The sequence below is a fragment of the Terrapene carolina genome, unplaced genomic scaffold (genome assembly GCF_002925995.2).
Source record: "Terrapene carolina triunguis isolate 2854851 unplaced genomic scaffold, T_m_triunguis-2.0 Scaffold62, whole genome shotgun sequence".
Taxonomy (NCBI): Eukaryota; Metazoa; Chordata; order Testudines; family Emydidae; genus Terrapene; species Terrapene triunguis.
This window is the reverse complement of record NW_020664413.1, coordinates 3,551,761-3,564,640: the sequence shown is the minus strand read 5'-3', so window position 1 is coordinate 3,564,640 and position 12,880 is coordinate 3,551,761. Positions and strand designations below refer to the sequence as shown.

The following is a 12,880-nucleotide window of genomic DNA, read 5'->3' as shown; positions in this document are numbered from 1 at the left end:
AGGAAGGTATTTACTTCCCAGACCACAAAATAACTCTTGGGGATGTGGAGATGCCTACAGTCATCCTCGGGGACCCAGCCTACCCGCTAATGCCCTGGCTCATGAAGCCCTATACTGGCGCCCTGGACACAGAAAAAGAACTGTTCAACTACCGTCTCAGCAAGTGCAGAATGGTGGTGGAGTGTGCTTTTGGCCGTCTCAAAGGGAGATGGAGAAGCTTACTCACTCGCTGTGATCTCAGTGAAACCAATATCCCCATCGTTATTGCAGCTTGCTGTGTGCTCCACAATCTATGTGAGAGCAAGGGGGAGACCTTTATGGCGGGGTGGGAGCTAGAGGCAAATAGCCTGGCTGCTGATTACGTCCAGCCAGACAGCCGGGCCATTAGAAGATCCCAGCGGGACGCCCTGTGCATCCGGGAGGCTTTGAAAGCTAGGTTCCTGAGTGAGCAGGGCAACCAGTGACTTTTCAGTTTGTGGACAGAGAAGCTGAACCTGCCCCCGTTTCTTTGCCCAGTTCATTTTGACTATCCTCTCCAGTTACATACCCCCTTCACCCCCTTCCCCTTCCCAAAAAATAAAATCATTTCGATTTTGTTAATAAACAGCGTTGTCTGTATTGCTGTTTTCGTGGGAATATTTTAAACCGGGGACGCAGACTGTGGCGGGGGGCGGGTTCAGTGTTCTGATGCAAATGATGCTTCTAAACTCCCGGAATGACAGGCTCCGCACTGGTGGACTGGTTATTTCAATGGAGAACATGAAAAACACCTCCCAGACTGACCAGGGTAACCAGTGACTGCACTGTGTATGTGTCCTGATGCTGGACCTGACACCGCCTCTGTACCCTGCTAAAGGTCACTGTCCTGCCCAATTACCAAGCCCCTTCCCCCCCTCCAGACAGACTCTCCCTCAAAAGAACCTGACTGAAACAGTAATGGAGAGAAACAAACATTTTATTGCGAACCAGACATGAAACGTGGGGTGTGAAACTTGGACGGGGGCTTCTGTGAGGTGGGTGGGAAAGGACTTATGAAATTTTGGGGAATGTCAGCCTTCTAGTGCTAGAGCAGTCTGCAGGGGTTGACTGAAAGTTTTAACGGCCCTTGCCGCCCCTCCTTCTTTGGAGTTTGGGTGAGGGTGGTGTGGGACTTGGTGGCGGGTGAGGGCGGTTACAGATAGACTGCAGCGGGGCTCTGTCCTCCTGCCTCCGGTCTTGCAGAACATCCACAAGGCGCCGGAGCGTGTCCGTTTGCTCCCTCATTAGTCCAAGCAGCTTTTCAGTAGCCTGTTGGTCCTCCTGACGCCACCTCTCCTCCCGTTCCATGACTGCTCGGTGCATTTGTGACAAGTTCTCCCTCCACTGTGTCTGCTGGGCTGCCTGGGCTCGGGAGCAGTCCATTAGTTCTGAGAACATGTCTTCACGCGTCTTCTTCTTCCTCCGCCTAATCTGCGCTAGCCTCTGGGAGTGTGCTGAGAGGCTGGGTTGGGAGACAGTCGCAGATGTGTCTGTGTGAATTGTGAAAAGGGAGTGAATTCCTGAGACAGATAAATGAAATTGTATACAAAGAACCTAGTCTTTCTCTGTGAACAAGACCATGCACTGCACCTCTCACATGCGCACTCAGGACAAGGTCGAATTTTCGGCCGTCGCCTTCAGTGCCTGTGGACTTGCGGAGGTCTTGGACTGTTCAGAGAACTGTGGCTGGAGACCTGAACTTCTGGAGCGGGCAATAATGGTAAGCCGCAGACTTGTGGCTGCTTAAAACTCCAGCAGTAGCACTGGCCTCCTTTCACATTGAAAGCAATGCCAGTCTCTGCTGCCAGCAATCAGGACAGCATCAACTCTGCCCCTGTCCCACCCCCTCGCGGCTGTCCCAGGGAAAGATCCCTGTATGCTGCCCCTCTCCCTCCACCGCGTGGCTGTAAAGCAGTCCCAATACTAACATTCCCCTCCCTAATTCAAAGCAGGGCGTCATGAGCGACATCACCCTCCTGAGGATCCCGGACACCCAGAGAGAACGCATGCTGCGGGAAAGCATGCAGAAACCGGGGCCGTATGCCGCCATGCTATGTCGGGCCATGATCCCGGAGTACTTGATTGTGGCGTGGAGGGGGCATGTCTGCTACCACGGAGGGCCCACTAAGATCGCCCTACCCCGGAACCTGATCAACAGGCTTGAGCTCTACCTCCACGAGACCTACGAGGAGTTCTCCTACGAGGATTTCTCGTCGATCCCCGGCCACATTGACCGGATTTTCGCGTAGGTGCACTGGGACTATGGAGTGGAGCGTCTTGGGCCTGGGAATCATGGAGTAACGGACATTGTGAAAATTTTTTAAAACACTTGGGACTAAATTGAGAAGAGCCCAAGACAGAGAAATCATGAAAACCCATTTGTTACCTTTGTAAATATTCCTGTTTTGTACCTGATTATTTTTTTACTAGTTTACAGAACTTTTATAAATGTACATTGTTAATAGTATAAATATTACCGTTCTGTTTTAAATAAATGTTTACATGTTTACAGCACTTACTGCTTGATCCTTCCCCTGATTCTGTGTCCGGGGTAAGGGATGGGGACGGTTGGTACGGGATCTCGGTAAGGGTGATGAAGAGCTCCTGGCTGTCGGGGAAATCAGCGGTGCCAGCGCTGTCGACTGCCTCGTCCTCCTCATCTCCTTCTTCATCTTCCCCGTCCGCTGTCATGTCCGACGAGGAACCGGCCGCGGACATGATCCCATCCTCGGAGTCCACGGTCAGGGGTGGGGTAGTGGTGGCGGCCGCTCCCAGGATGGAATGCAGTGCCTCGTAGAAACGGGATGTGTGGGGCTGGGATCCGGAGCGTCCGTTAGCCTCTTTTGTTTTTTGGTAGCCTTGTCTCAGCTCCTTGATTTTCACGCGGCACTGCGTTGCATCCCGGCTGTAGCCTCTCTCTGCCATGGCTTTGGAGATCTTCTCGTAGATCTTAGCATTCCTTCTTTTGGAGCGCAGCTCTGAAAGCACGGACTCATCGCCCCACACTGCGATGAGATCCAAGACTTCCCGATCAGTCCATGCTGGGGCCCTCTTTCTATTACATTGCACGGCCATCTCTGCTGGAGAGCTCTGCATAGTTGCCACTGCTGCTGAGCTCCCCTCGATGTCCAAAGAGGAACTGAGATTCAAACTGCCCAGACAGGAAAATGAAAATGAATTCAAATTTTCCCGGGGGTGTGGCTGGTCAGAGCATCCGAGCTCGGACTGCTGTCCAGAGCGTCAACAGAGTGGTGCACTGTGGGATAGCTCCCGGAGCTATTACCGTCGATTTCCATCCACACCTAGCCTAATTCGATATGGCCATGTCGAATTTAGCGCTAATCCTCTCGTTGGGGAGGATTACAGAAATCGATTTAAAGAGAGCTTTATGTCGAACTAAATGGCTTCCTGGTGTGGACGGGTGCAGGGTTAATTCGATATAACGGCGCTAAAGTCGACATAAAAGCCTAGTGTAGACCAGGCCTGAGAAAGGTAGAAAGCCCTCTCTACTACTAGGATTAAGGACACACTATGCAAAGAGACCATTGTTATTTAACTGACAGTACATCATGGGGCATCAAAAAAGTGCTGCTGTCTCAGTGTGAGAGCCACATATGGAAGAAAACTAATCTTAAATTCAAGACGCAAACAAACTCAAGGTCACCTTGAGGTTCATCTAATCAGTTTCACTATTACCAATTTCCCCATCATAGAGCACCAAGTGAGAGAAAAAAGCTGTTTAAAAATAGAAACATGAGGCTGTAAAAGGGTGAATAAAATTGATGATTTAAAAAGTCAGATCTTTTAAAATTAAAAACAGGTTTATTGTTAAAATAATAAACCTATTTAAAATTAAATTTAAAATTGGAAATTTAGGTTAAGGCCTAAACCTATCATAATCTGTTAAAATCATTTAACGAAATACAATAAACAACATGTTTGCTGCCAACTTTTTAAGAAAATCCAACCGCTGAACTGGTGGAAGTCATTGGCTAAGCATCTGGAACCACAGTTTGCTGAAGTGTTAAACCAGTTTTGGACAGCAGTAGCAGAGTGAATATTTTCTTCATTTCAGTTTATTCAACTAGTTCAGTTCAATGACTAGTTCTTTCAAAATTAAGAAACCAATGGGAGCTGAAAAAGCAAGAATGCTTGTTATCCTCTTCCAGTCTATGAATAAAACCTGGGATGAGATCTACTAATTCTACAGGCTTAAAGGATATAGTGACCAGAAACAATCAGTTCAATTCACTAACTACAGATCATAGTTCCTTTGCTTAATAAATCAGTTTTAAAAATAAAATCTGTTTTGATAAACTTTTTTCCTATGTATCCAGCACATTTAAAGTAGTTTAATTTAATAAAACAAAATAAAATGTTGCTTTGGTCCTTTTTTAATTGAATTTAAATTTCCATCCAAATAGAGCTTGACACAAATCGTAAGTAAAAAGTTAATTGTCTACTAAATAAGAAATATATCATTCACCATTTTTTAACATAATACAAAAATTAAAACTGAGAATGCGAATACATGCAAGTTAAACTGTATAACTGCTTAAATAAATGTGTATAGATACAGTGTTTCCTGGTTAGCAACAAGAAGCACGAAGTGTAGTGGAAAGGCTATATTAGTTGCAAATCAATACGGTTATCAACCAATAAAAATAAACTTTTCTTTAGGAAAATAACTAAAACGTACAAATGCAAAACATGATCAAAATCGATGATTTAAATCAAGGTTTCCTGCTTGCTGATTTAAATCGTGTTGACTTACATCAATTCACCCTGGGCTGTAAAACCACAAAAACTGACGGGGGACTCAGAGCTAGGTATAGTACCAGAAGCTACTTTTAACTCATTTTCTGCAAGTGACCAGATATTAATTTGTCAGTGTCTTTTTAATGCATTCAAGCGTAAACACCACTAGAACTGATGAGGTTTTTTCAGTCTGACATATTAATTTTCTGATAAGACCACATACTAACTCTTCGGGAGGAGTCATTATGCTAATCAAAGTTCTGAATCATAACAGCAATACACACTGACTCATGGGATAATAAGGATGGCCCTCTCATGGGTCAGTAACTGGTTGAAAGATAGGAAACTAAGGGTAGGACTAAATCATCAGTTTTCACAGTGTAGAGAAGTAAACAGCGAGCGGTTCCCAAAGAATCTATATTGGGACCAGTGCTGTCCAACTTATTCAATCTAGAAAAAGGGGTAAACAGTGAGGTGGCAACGTTTGCAGATGATACAAAATTACACAATATAGTTAAATCCAAAGCAGACTGCAAAGGGTTACAAAGGGATCTCACTAAACTAGATGACTGGGCGACAAAATGGCAGATGAAATTCAATGCTGATAAATGCAAAGTAACACATTAAAAAACATAATCGCAACTATACATACAAAATGACTGGGTCCAAATTAGTTGTTACCACTCAAGAGATCTTGGATATTTCTCTGAAAACATCTGCTCAACATTCAGTGGCAGTCAAAGAAGCTAACAGAATATTAGGAACCACTATATAAATCTATAGTGCGCTCACACCTTGAATACTAGGTGCAGTTCTGGTTGCCTCATCTCACAAAAGATATATTAGAATTGGAAAAGACCAAAAAAAATGATTAGGGGTATGGAACACCTTGCATATGAGGAGAGATTTTAAAAGACAGGGATCGTTCAGCTTGGAAAAGAGACGACTGATGGGGTATATGAAACAGGTCTACAAAATCATGAATGGTGTGGATAAAGTAAATAAGGAAGTGTTATTTACACCTTCACATTATACAAGAACCAGGTGTCACACAATGAAATTAATAGGCAGCAGGTTTAAAACAAACGCAAGGAAGTACTTCTTCACACAACACACAGTCAACCTGTGCCAGAAGACACTGTGAAGCCCAAAATCATAACTGGGCTCAAAAGAGAATTAAATAAGTTAATGGAGGACAGGTCCATCAATGGCTATTAGCGAAGATGGTCATGGAGGCAACCCCATGCTCTGGGTGTCCTGAAACCCCTGACTGCCAGAAGCTTGGACTGCATGACAGGGGATGGCTCACTCGATAAATTGCCCTGTTCTGTTCATTCCCTCTGAAGCACCTGGCACCGGCCACTGTTGGAAGACAGGATACTGGGCTAGATGGACCATTTATCTGAGCCAGTCTGGTCATTATTACATTCTTACTGAGGAAAGCAAACTTTATGTTTCAGGGTATAAACAGATGCAAGAGTTGGTTGAAAGGTTCTCCCACCAAATACCCTTGCACAACTAACCAAAATTGGTCATATTTCTTTGTGTTCCCCTTTACACAGAGGAAACAAGCTACTGCCAGAGGCAGGGTATCAACTATACTATACTAATTCTGCTTTATTCCAATATAGGGAATCAGATTACTGTGTCACTTAAAAAAAAAATCACATTCTATTTGCTTCTATTATCCTAACTTGATTTGTTTCTTCTGTTGTTTACACTGAAATGCACAGATTCTTCCAGAATGCTGCCCTGCTTCACCCACACCTTCTCTTAAAGTGACATTATCAACCCCTTAATTCTACCTACTTCAGGAGTTTTCTATAGGATTAACTCTGCAGATCCCTGAAATGACATCCCCCTACACACACATCCTCTCATGCCATTCTAAACTAGGACTGTATCAAACTTTAAAGTTTGCTCAGAAGGTTTTATATGGGCAAACTCACACCAAGGTTTCTATCTACCCGCAGACACACAATATGTTTTGTTTCTCCCCCCACTATGCCTCTCTACTAGATTGCAGGAAGCAAAGCATATTTTGAAATGGCTATGAATCCTCCTGTATTCCCAGCTTTTCTCTGGGGAAAAAATATTGAAGGGGCCTTCCAGTTTTAACTTTTTACCTCAAACCTCATTCGTACCATATTACAGAGAAAGGCATTTGTCTAGATAACATGAATCCCTCCTCTAGATCTCCAGTGCATCTTGTCCTATGTCTGTTAGCAATCTAGGGCAGAGACTGTCTCACTGCCTATGTTTTCCACAGCATCTGTCCGTATTGCTGGGTCTTAAGCAAAATTTTTCTCCTCACAGTGTCCCTTTCTAAGTCTATCTAATTCAAACTCACACCTAAGCCACTGCACATTACTATACTTCATTCTCCTTTGTTATTTGCCACAAACAAAAGAAGTCTTTTACAAAGCTGTTTGATGGGACTTACCACCCAGAGTGGACGTGAGGAATGATCACCCTTTAGAAGCATCTGGAGTCTGTAGTCTTTTGCTCCATACTCATCCACTTTGATCCCAGATTCTTCCACTTGCTTCCCTGCTGCAGATGGAACGGCTTCCTGAGACTCTCTACCAGGAGTTTCGTCTTCATCATCATCGTCATCATCGTAATGACGTTTCTTAGATTTCTTCTTATCTGAAAACAGAGTCACAAAAATTAAAATATAAATTTATCTACACCTTGATCAGTTAAGGTCCATCAAGAAGAAACACACAGACAGCACAAGGCACTGTCCAGATCTGTAGCCAAGCGAGGCAGACATTTGTTGAAAAAAAACCCTACGTTAAGAGCTTATTGATATGATAGACATCATGGAAACTTGGTGGAATGAGGATAATCAAGGAGACACAGTAATACAAAATATATGGAACGACAGGTCGTGCTGGTGAGGGAGTGGCACTACATGTGAAAGAAAGCCGAGTCAAATAAAGTAAAAATCTTAAATGAATCAAACTGTATCACAGAATGTCTATGGATAGAAATCCCATGCTTGAATAATAAGACTATAGCAGTAGGTATATACTACTGACCACGTGACCAGGATGGTGATTGTGAAAAGTTCAGGGAGATTAGAGCCTACAAAGGCAGAAAACGCAGAAAGAATCTGAAGAGCAACTAGCAGGAGACACAAAAACTAACACCAAAAATACTTTTTAAGTACATCCGAAGCAGGCAGCCTAGCAAACAATCAGTGGGGTCACTGGAAAATCGAGGTGCTAAAGGAGCACTCAAGGAAGACAAGGCTGTTGTGGAGAAGCTAAATGAATTATTTGCATCCGTCTTCATAGCAGAGGATGAGGGGGAGATTCCCACATCTGAGCCATTCTTTTTAGATGACAAATCTGAAGAACAGTCTCAGACTGAGGTGTCAGTAGAGGAGGCTTTGGAACAAGCTGACAAATTAAACAGAAAAAAGTCACCAGGACCAGATTGCATTCACCCAAGAGTTCTGAAGGAACTCAAATATGAAACTGCAGAATTACTAACTGTGGTATGTAACCTATCATTTAAATCAGACTCTGTATCAGATGACTGAAGGGTAGCTAATGTAATACCTACTTTTAAAAGAGGCTCCAGAGGCAATCCTGTCAATTACAGGCCAGTAAACCTAACTCTGTACCAGGCAAATTGGTTGAAACTATAGTAAATTACATAATTATCAGACACATAGACAAACATAATTTATTGGGGAAAAGTCAACACAGCTTTTGTAAAGGGAAATCATGCCTCCTAATCTACTACAGTTCTTTGAGGGGGTTAAACAGACATATGGACAAGAATGATCCAGTGGATATAGTGTGCTTGGACTTTCAGAAAGTCTTTGACAAGGTCCCTCACAAAAGGCTCTCAAACAAAGTAACAAGTCATAGGATAAAAGGGAAGGTCCTCTCATGGATGAGTAACTGGTTAAAAGATAGGAAACAAAGGCTAGGAATAAATCATCAGTTTTCACAATAGAGAGGTAAATAAAAGGGTCCCAAAGGATCTGTACTGGAACCTGTGCTATTCAACACGTTCATAAATGGTGTGGAAAAAGGGGTGAACACTAAGGTGGCAAAGTTTGCAGACAATACAAAATTACTCAAGACAGCAAGAGTTACAACAGGATCTCACTAAACTGGATAAGTGGGTGACAAGATGGCAGATGAAATTCAATGTTGATGAACACAAAGTAATGCACACTGGAAAACATAACCCAACTACACAAACAAAATGATGGAGTCTAAATGAGCTATTATAACTCAAGAAATAAATTTTGGAGTCATTATGGATAGTTCCCTGAAAACATCCACTCAATGTGCAGCAGCAGTCAAAAAAAAAACTAACCGAATGTTAAGAACCATTAGGAAAGGGATAGATTAAAAAAACAGAAAACATAATGCCACTATACAAATACGTGGTACACCCACACTTTGAATACTGCGTACAGTTCTGGCTGCCCCATCTTAAAAAAGAAGATATATTTGAATTGGGAAAAGTACAGAGAAAAGAGAAGGGCAACAAAACTGATTGGGGGTACGGAACAGCTTCCAAACAAAGAGAGACTAAAAAGACCGGGGCTGTTCAGTTTAGAAAAGAGATGACTATGGGGGGATATGATACAAGTCTTTAAAATCATCCATGGTGTGAAGAAAGTAAATAGGGAAGTGTTATTCATCCCTTCACATAACACAAGAATTAGTGGTCCCCTGCCAAAATTAATAGGCATCAAATTTAAAACAAACTTAAGGAAGTACTTCTTCCCACAATGCACAATCCACTTGTGGAACTCGTTGCCAGGGGATGTTTTAAAGGTCAAAAGCATAACAGTGTTCAAACAAGAAATGGATAAGTTCACAGAGAATAGGTCCATCAATGGTTATTAGCCAAGATGGTCAGAGAGGCAACCCCATATAACTGGGTTGTGTCCCTAAACTTCCAGCTGCCAGAAGCTGAGACTGGACAACAGAGGTTAAATCACTCGAAATTGCCCTGTTCTGTTCATTTTTTCTGAACCATATGGCACCGGCCACTGTCAGAAGACAGGATACTGGTCTAGATGGAACACTGGTCTGACCCAATATGGCCATTCTTATAGCTTAGCTCCTGGTTGGCAGATGAAGAGGGACTTGCATGTAGGCCTCTTTGGCAGGAAGACCTGAGATAGGAATTTAGAAGTGGGGGAAAGGAAAATTCTATTCGGATTATTTTGTAAACATAGGGTATGCCTACACTACAAGCGCTACAGCAGCACAGCTGCAGTCATGCCACTGTAGTATAAACACTAAAGCCACAAAAGGGGGGTTTCCATTGCTGTAGTAAATTCACCCACTCCAGAGGTGTTAGCTAGGTTGAGGGGAGAATTTTTCTATTGACCTAGTAGTGTCTACACTGGGGCTTAGGTCAGTTTAACAACATCTCTTTTCACATGCCTGAGCAACATAACTAGGTGGACCTAAGTATTAGGTGTACACCAGGTCTTAGCTTTCACAAGTACAGATCCCTCAACTTCCCCAACTGCTCTTCGCTCCCTGTATTTCAGTCACACTGATAGTTACAAGGGCACCAAGCACAACAAGGTTATTTGATGAGTGTACTACAGTAATGACCAAACTCGCACACCAATAATGGGGCTCCCTTGTGCTAAGCGGTGCGTGGATGCGCACATGCAAGGCATGTACAGACACATGCCATGCACCCGCACACACTTACCTGCCACACACACAGACACATGTGCACCTGCCACACGCTCACACTCATCCACCATGAGCATACATGCACAGACACACGTGCACCTGCCACACGCTCACACTCATCCACCATGAGCACACACACACAGACACGCCCACACCTGCCACACGCCCACAGACACGCACACATAGACCTGCCACATGCACACACGCGCACACATCTGCTTGACACACAGAGACATGCATGCACACACCTGCCCCCCGCACACACACACACACACACACACCTGCCCCACGCACACACACACACACGCACACACACACCTGCCCCACGCCCAGTCTAAGAGTTACAGCGCCGGGGCCCGGTTTCCAGGCGCGGCCCTTCCTGCTGGTGGCGGCCGGAGCCCGGGGCGAGGCCGGGCGGGGGCAGCTCCCATCGCTCGGCCCGGAGCCGGGCGGGTCCCCCCAGGCCGAGCGGGAGCCGCGGGCTGCGCACGGACCCGGGGGGGGGGGGGGGGGGGGGGGGGGGGGGGGGGGGGGGGGCCCGGGGGGGGGGGGGGGGGTCTCACCTCGCTCCCGCCGGCCCATCGTCACAGCCCCCTCACCGCCCGGCCGCCGCCATCCCCGCGAGCCCCCACGTCACTTCCGGGACGGGAGCGCCAATGCCCCGTCACCTAGCAACCCCCGCCCCATATAGCCCCTCCCCTTCCCCCCACCAGTGGGACACCCCTCCCGTCACCAGTCCCTCACTCACAGCCTGACCCGTCAAATACCCCCCAACCCCGGGCCTCCCCCCATCCCACCCCCACCTCAGTCCTCATGTCCCCCCCTTTGATCCCGCCCCCCCTCTGCAAACCCCAGCACCCCCCCACTCCCCGGCCCCCCCCTCTGCAAACCCCATCACCCCCCACTCCCCGGGCCCCCCCCGTACAAACCCCAGCAGCCCCCACTCCCCAGGCCCCCCCTCTGCAAACCCCGGCACCCCCCCCTCCCCGGGGCCCCCCCGTACAAACCCCAGCACCCCCCACGCCCCCCCTGCAGCCCCTCAACAGGGGACAGACGACATCTATTTTAAAAAGCCTTTGAAATGTATAGGGACCATCCATTGTGCAAATTGTTCACCCCCAGCCCTAATGATTATTTCCATTATCCTCAGCCCCAGCGCATTTTGTCAGGCACCAGGGCGCTGGAACAATTTGTGGGGGGGGGGGGGGGGGGCTGCTGAGAGCTATTGAACCAAACAGTATACGCTGTATACGATGGAAACCATTTCACGCCAGCGGGTGCAGCAGCACCCCCAGCTCCAGCAACTATCTCAGTCATGCTCCGTGCATTGCATTCCACTGAAAGCTCTTCCAGGCACAGCCCATGTGGCCTTTCATCTTTGTACAGCACCTAGCACCAGAGGGCACTTCCCAGAAACAGCTCTTGTCTGACTTACAGCAGAGCTTTTTAGAAAAACATAACATCTTGATTTTAAAATGGCCTGCGATGGAGAATCCACCCCCACCGTTGGTAAATTGTTCTAGTGGTTAATTACCCTCAATGTTAAAAGTTCACACCTTCTTTCTGGTCTGAATTTGTCTAACTTCAGCTTTAAACCATTAAAATAAAATAAATATCCTATCTCCTAGACCAGGAAGGGACCTTGAAAGGTCATTGAGTCCAGCCTTCACTAGCATGACCAAGTACTGATTTTGTCCCAGATCCCTAAACGGCCCCCTCAAGGATTGAACTCACAACTCTGGGTTTAGCAGGCCAATGCTCAAACCACTGAGCTCTCCCGCCCCTATTGGATCTTGTATACTTTTGTCTGCTAGATTAAAGGGCCCATTTATAAAATAGATGCCTAGATTCAGGGACCTCACTCAGCAGCTAGCTAGTGTTTCTACTGAACTGTGAGGATGTGAAGCATTATATTAGTGAAGATTATTTAAGAGCTCTAGTTTTGCTCTGTTATTTTTGAAAGTTGCCCCTTTTCCACATTAAAGTTCTAGTTCTGAATGACAGCATACTTTGAGCCAGCTCCCTTATTACTTCCTTCAACTTTAAACAGATGTTACCTCCCCTTGCCTGGCAGGGTCATTAAAAATCCCTCAGCATTTTTGCAGAAATAATGGTTCCAGGCAAAAAAAGTTAAATGTAGGTGACAGGTCCCAATCCTGCAATTTACAATGCACAGAAAGGCTGCTGCAGCCCCACAGAGCCCTGTTGATTTCAATGGGGCTTCATACAAGTGCAGTCGTCTGCCTGTGCATTGAAAACTGCAGAATCCGTGCCTTAGAGAATATCAGTTAAAACTAAGTCAAAGTCATATAAACTCACTACATTTTAAAAAATACTTTTAGACTTATTGTCAAGCTCTGGGACAATCACGAGGTTGCACTACATCAAGAAGCTGCGGAACATTTGCAATTTCT

At 45.6% G+C, this 12,880-nt stretch overlaps 1 protein-coding gene across 1 annotated transcript in view; it reads right to left on the bottom strand.

Annotated features, from left to right (window-relative positions):
* Positions 1-11,083, bottom strand: part of ERCC3 (ERCC excision repair 3, TFIIH core complex helicase subunit) — a 50,580-nt gene extending 39,497 nt beyond the window's left edge. Inside the window, exons 1-2 of the mRNA XM_026647380.1 lie at positions 11,030-11,083; positions 7,220-7,425 (exon numbers count right to left, since the gene is read on the bottom strand). Coding sequence (XP_026503165.1) covers positions 7,220-7,425; positions 11,030-11,048 — 225 coding nt within the window. The 5' untranslated portion in view covers positions 11,049-11,083. The remainder of the gene's footprint in view (positions 1-7,219; positions 7,426-11,029) is intronic.
* Positions 11,084-12,880: the final 1,797 nt, after the last annotated feature.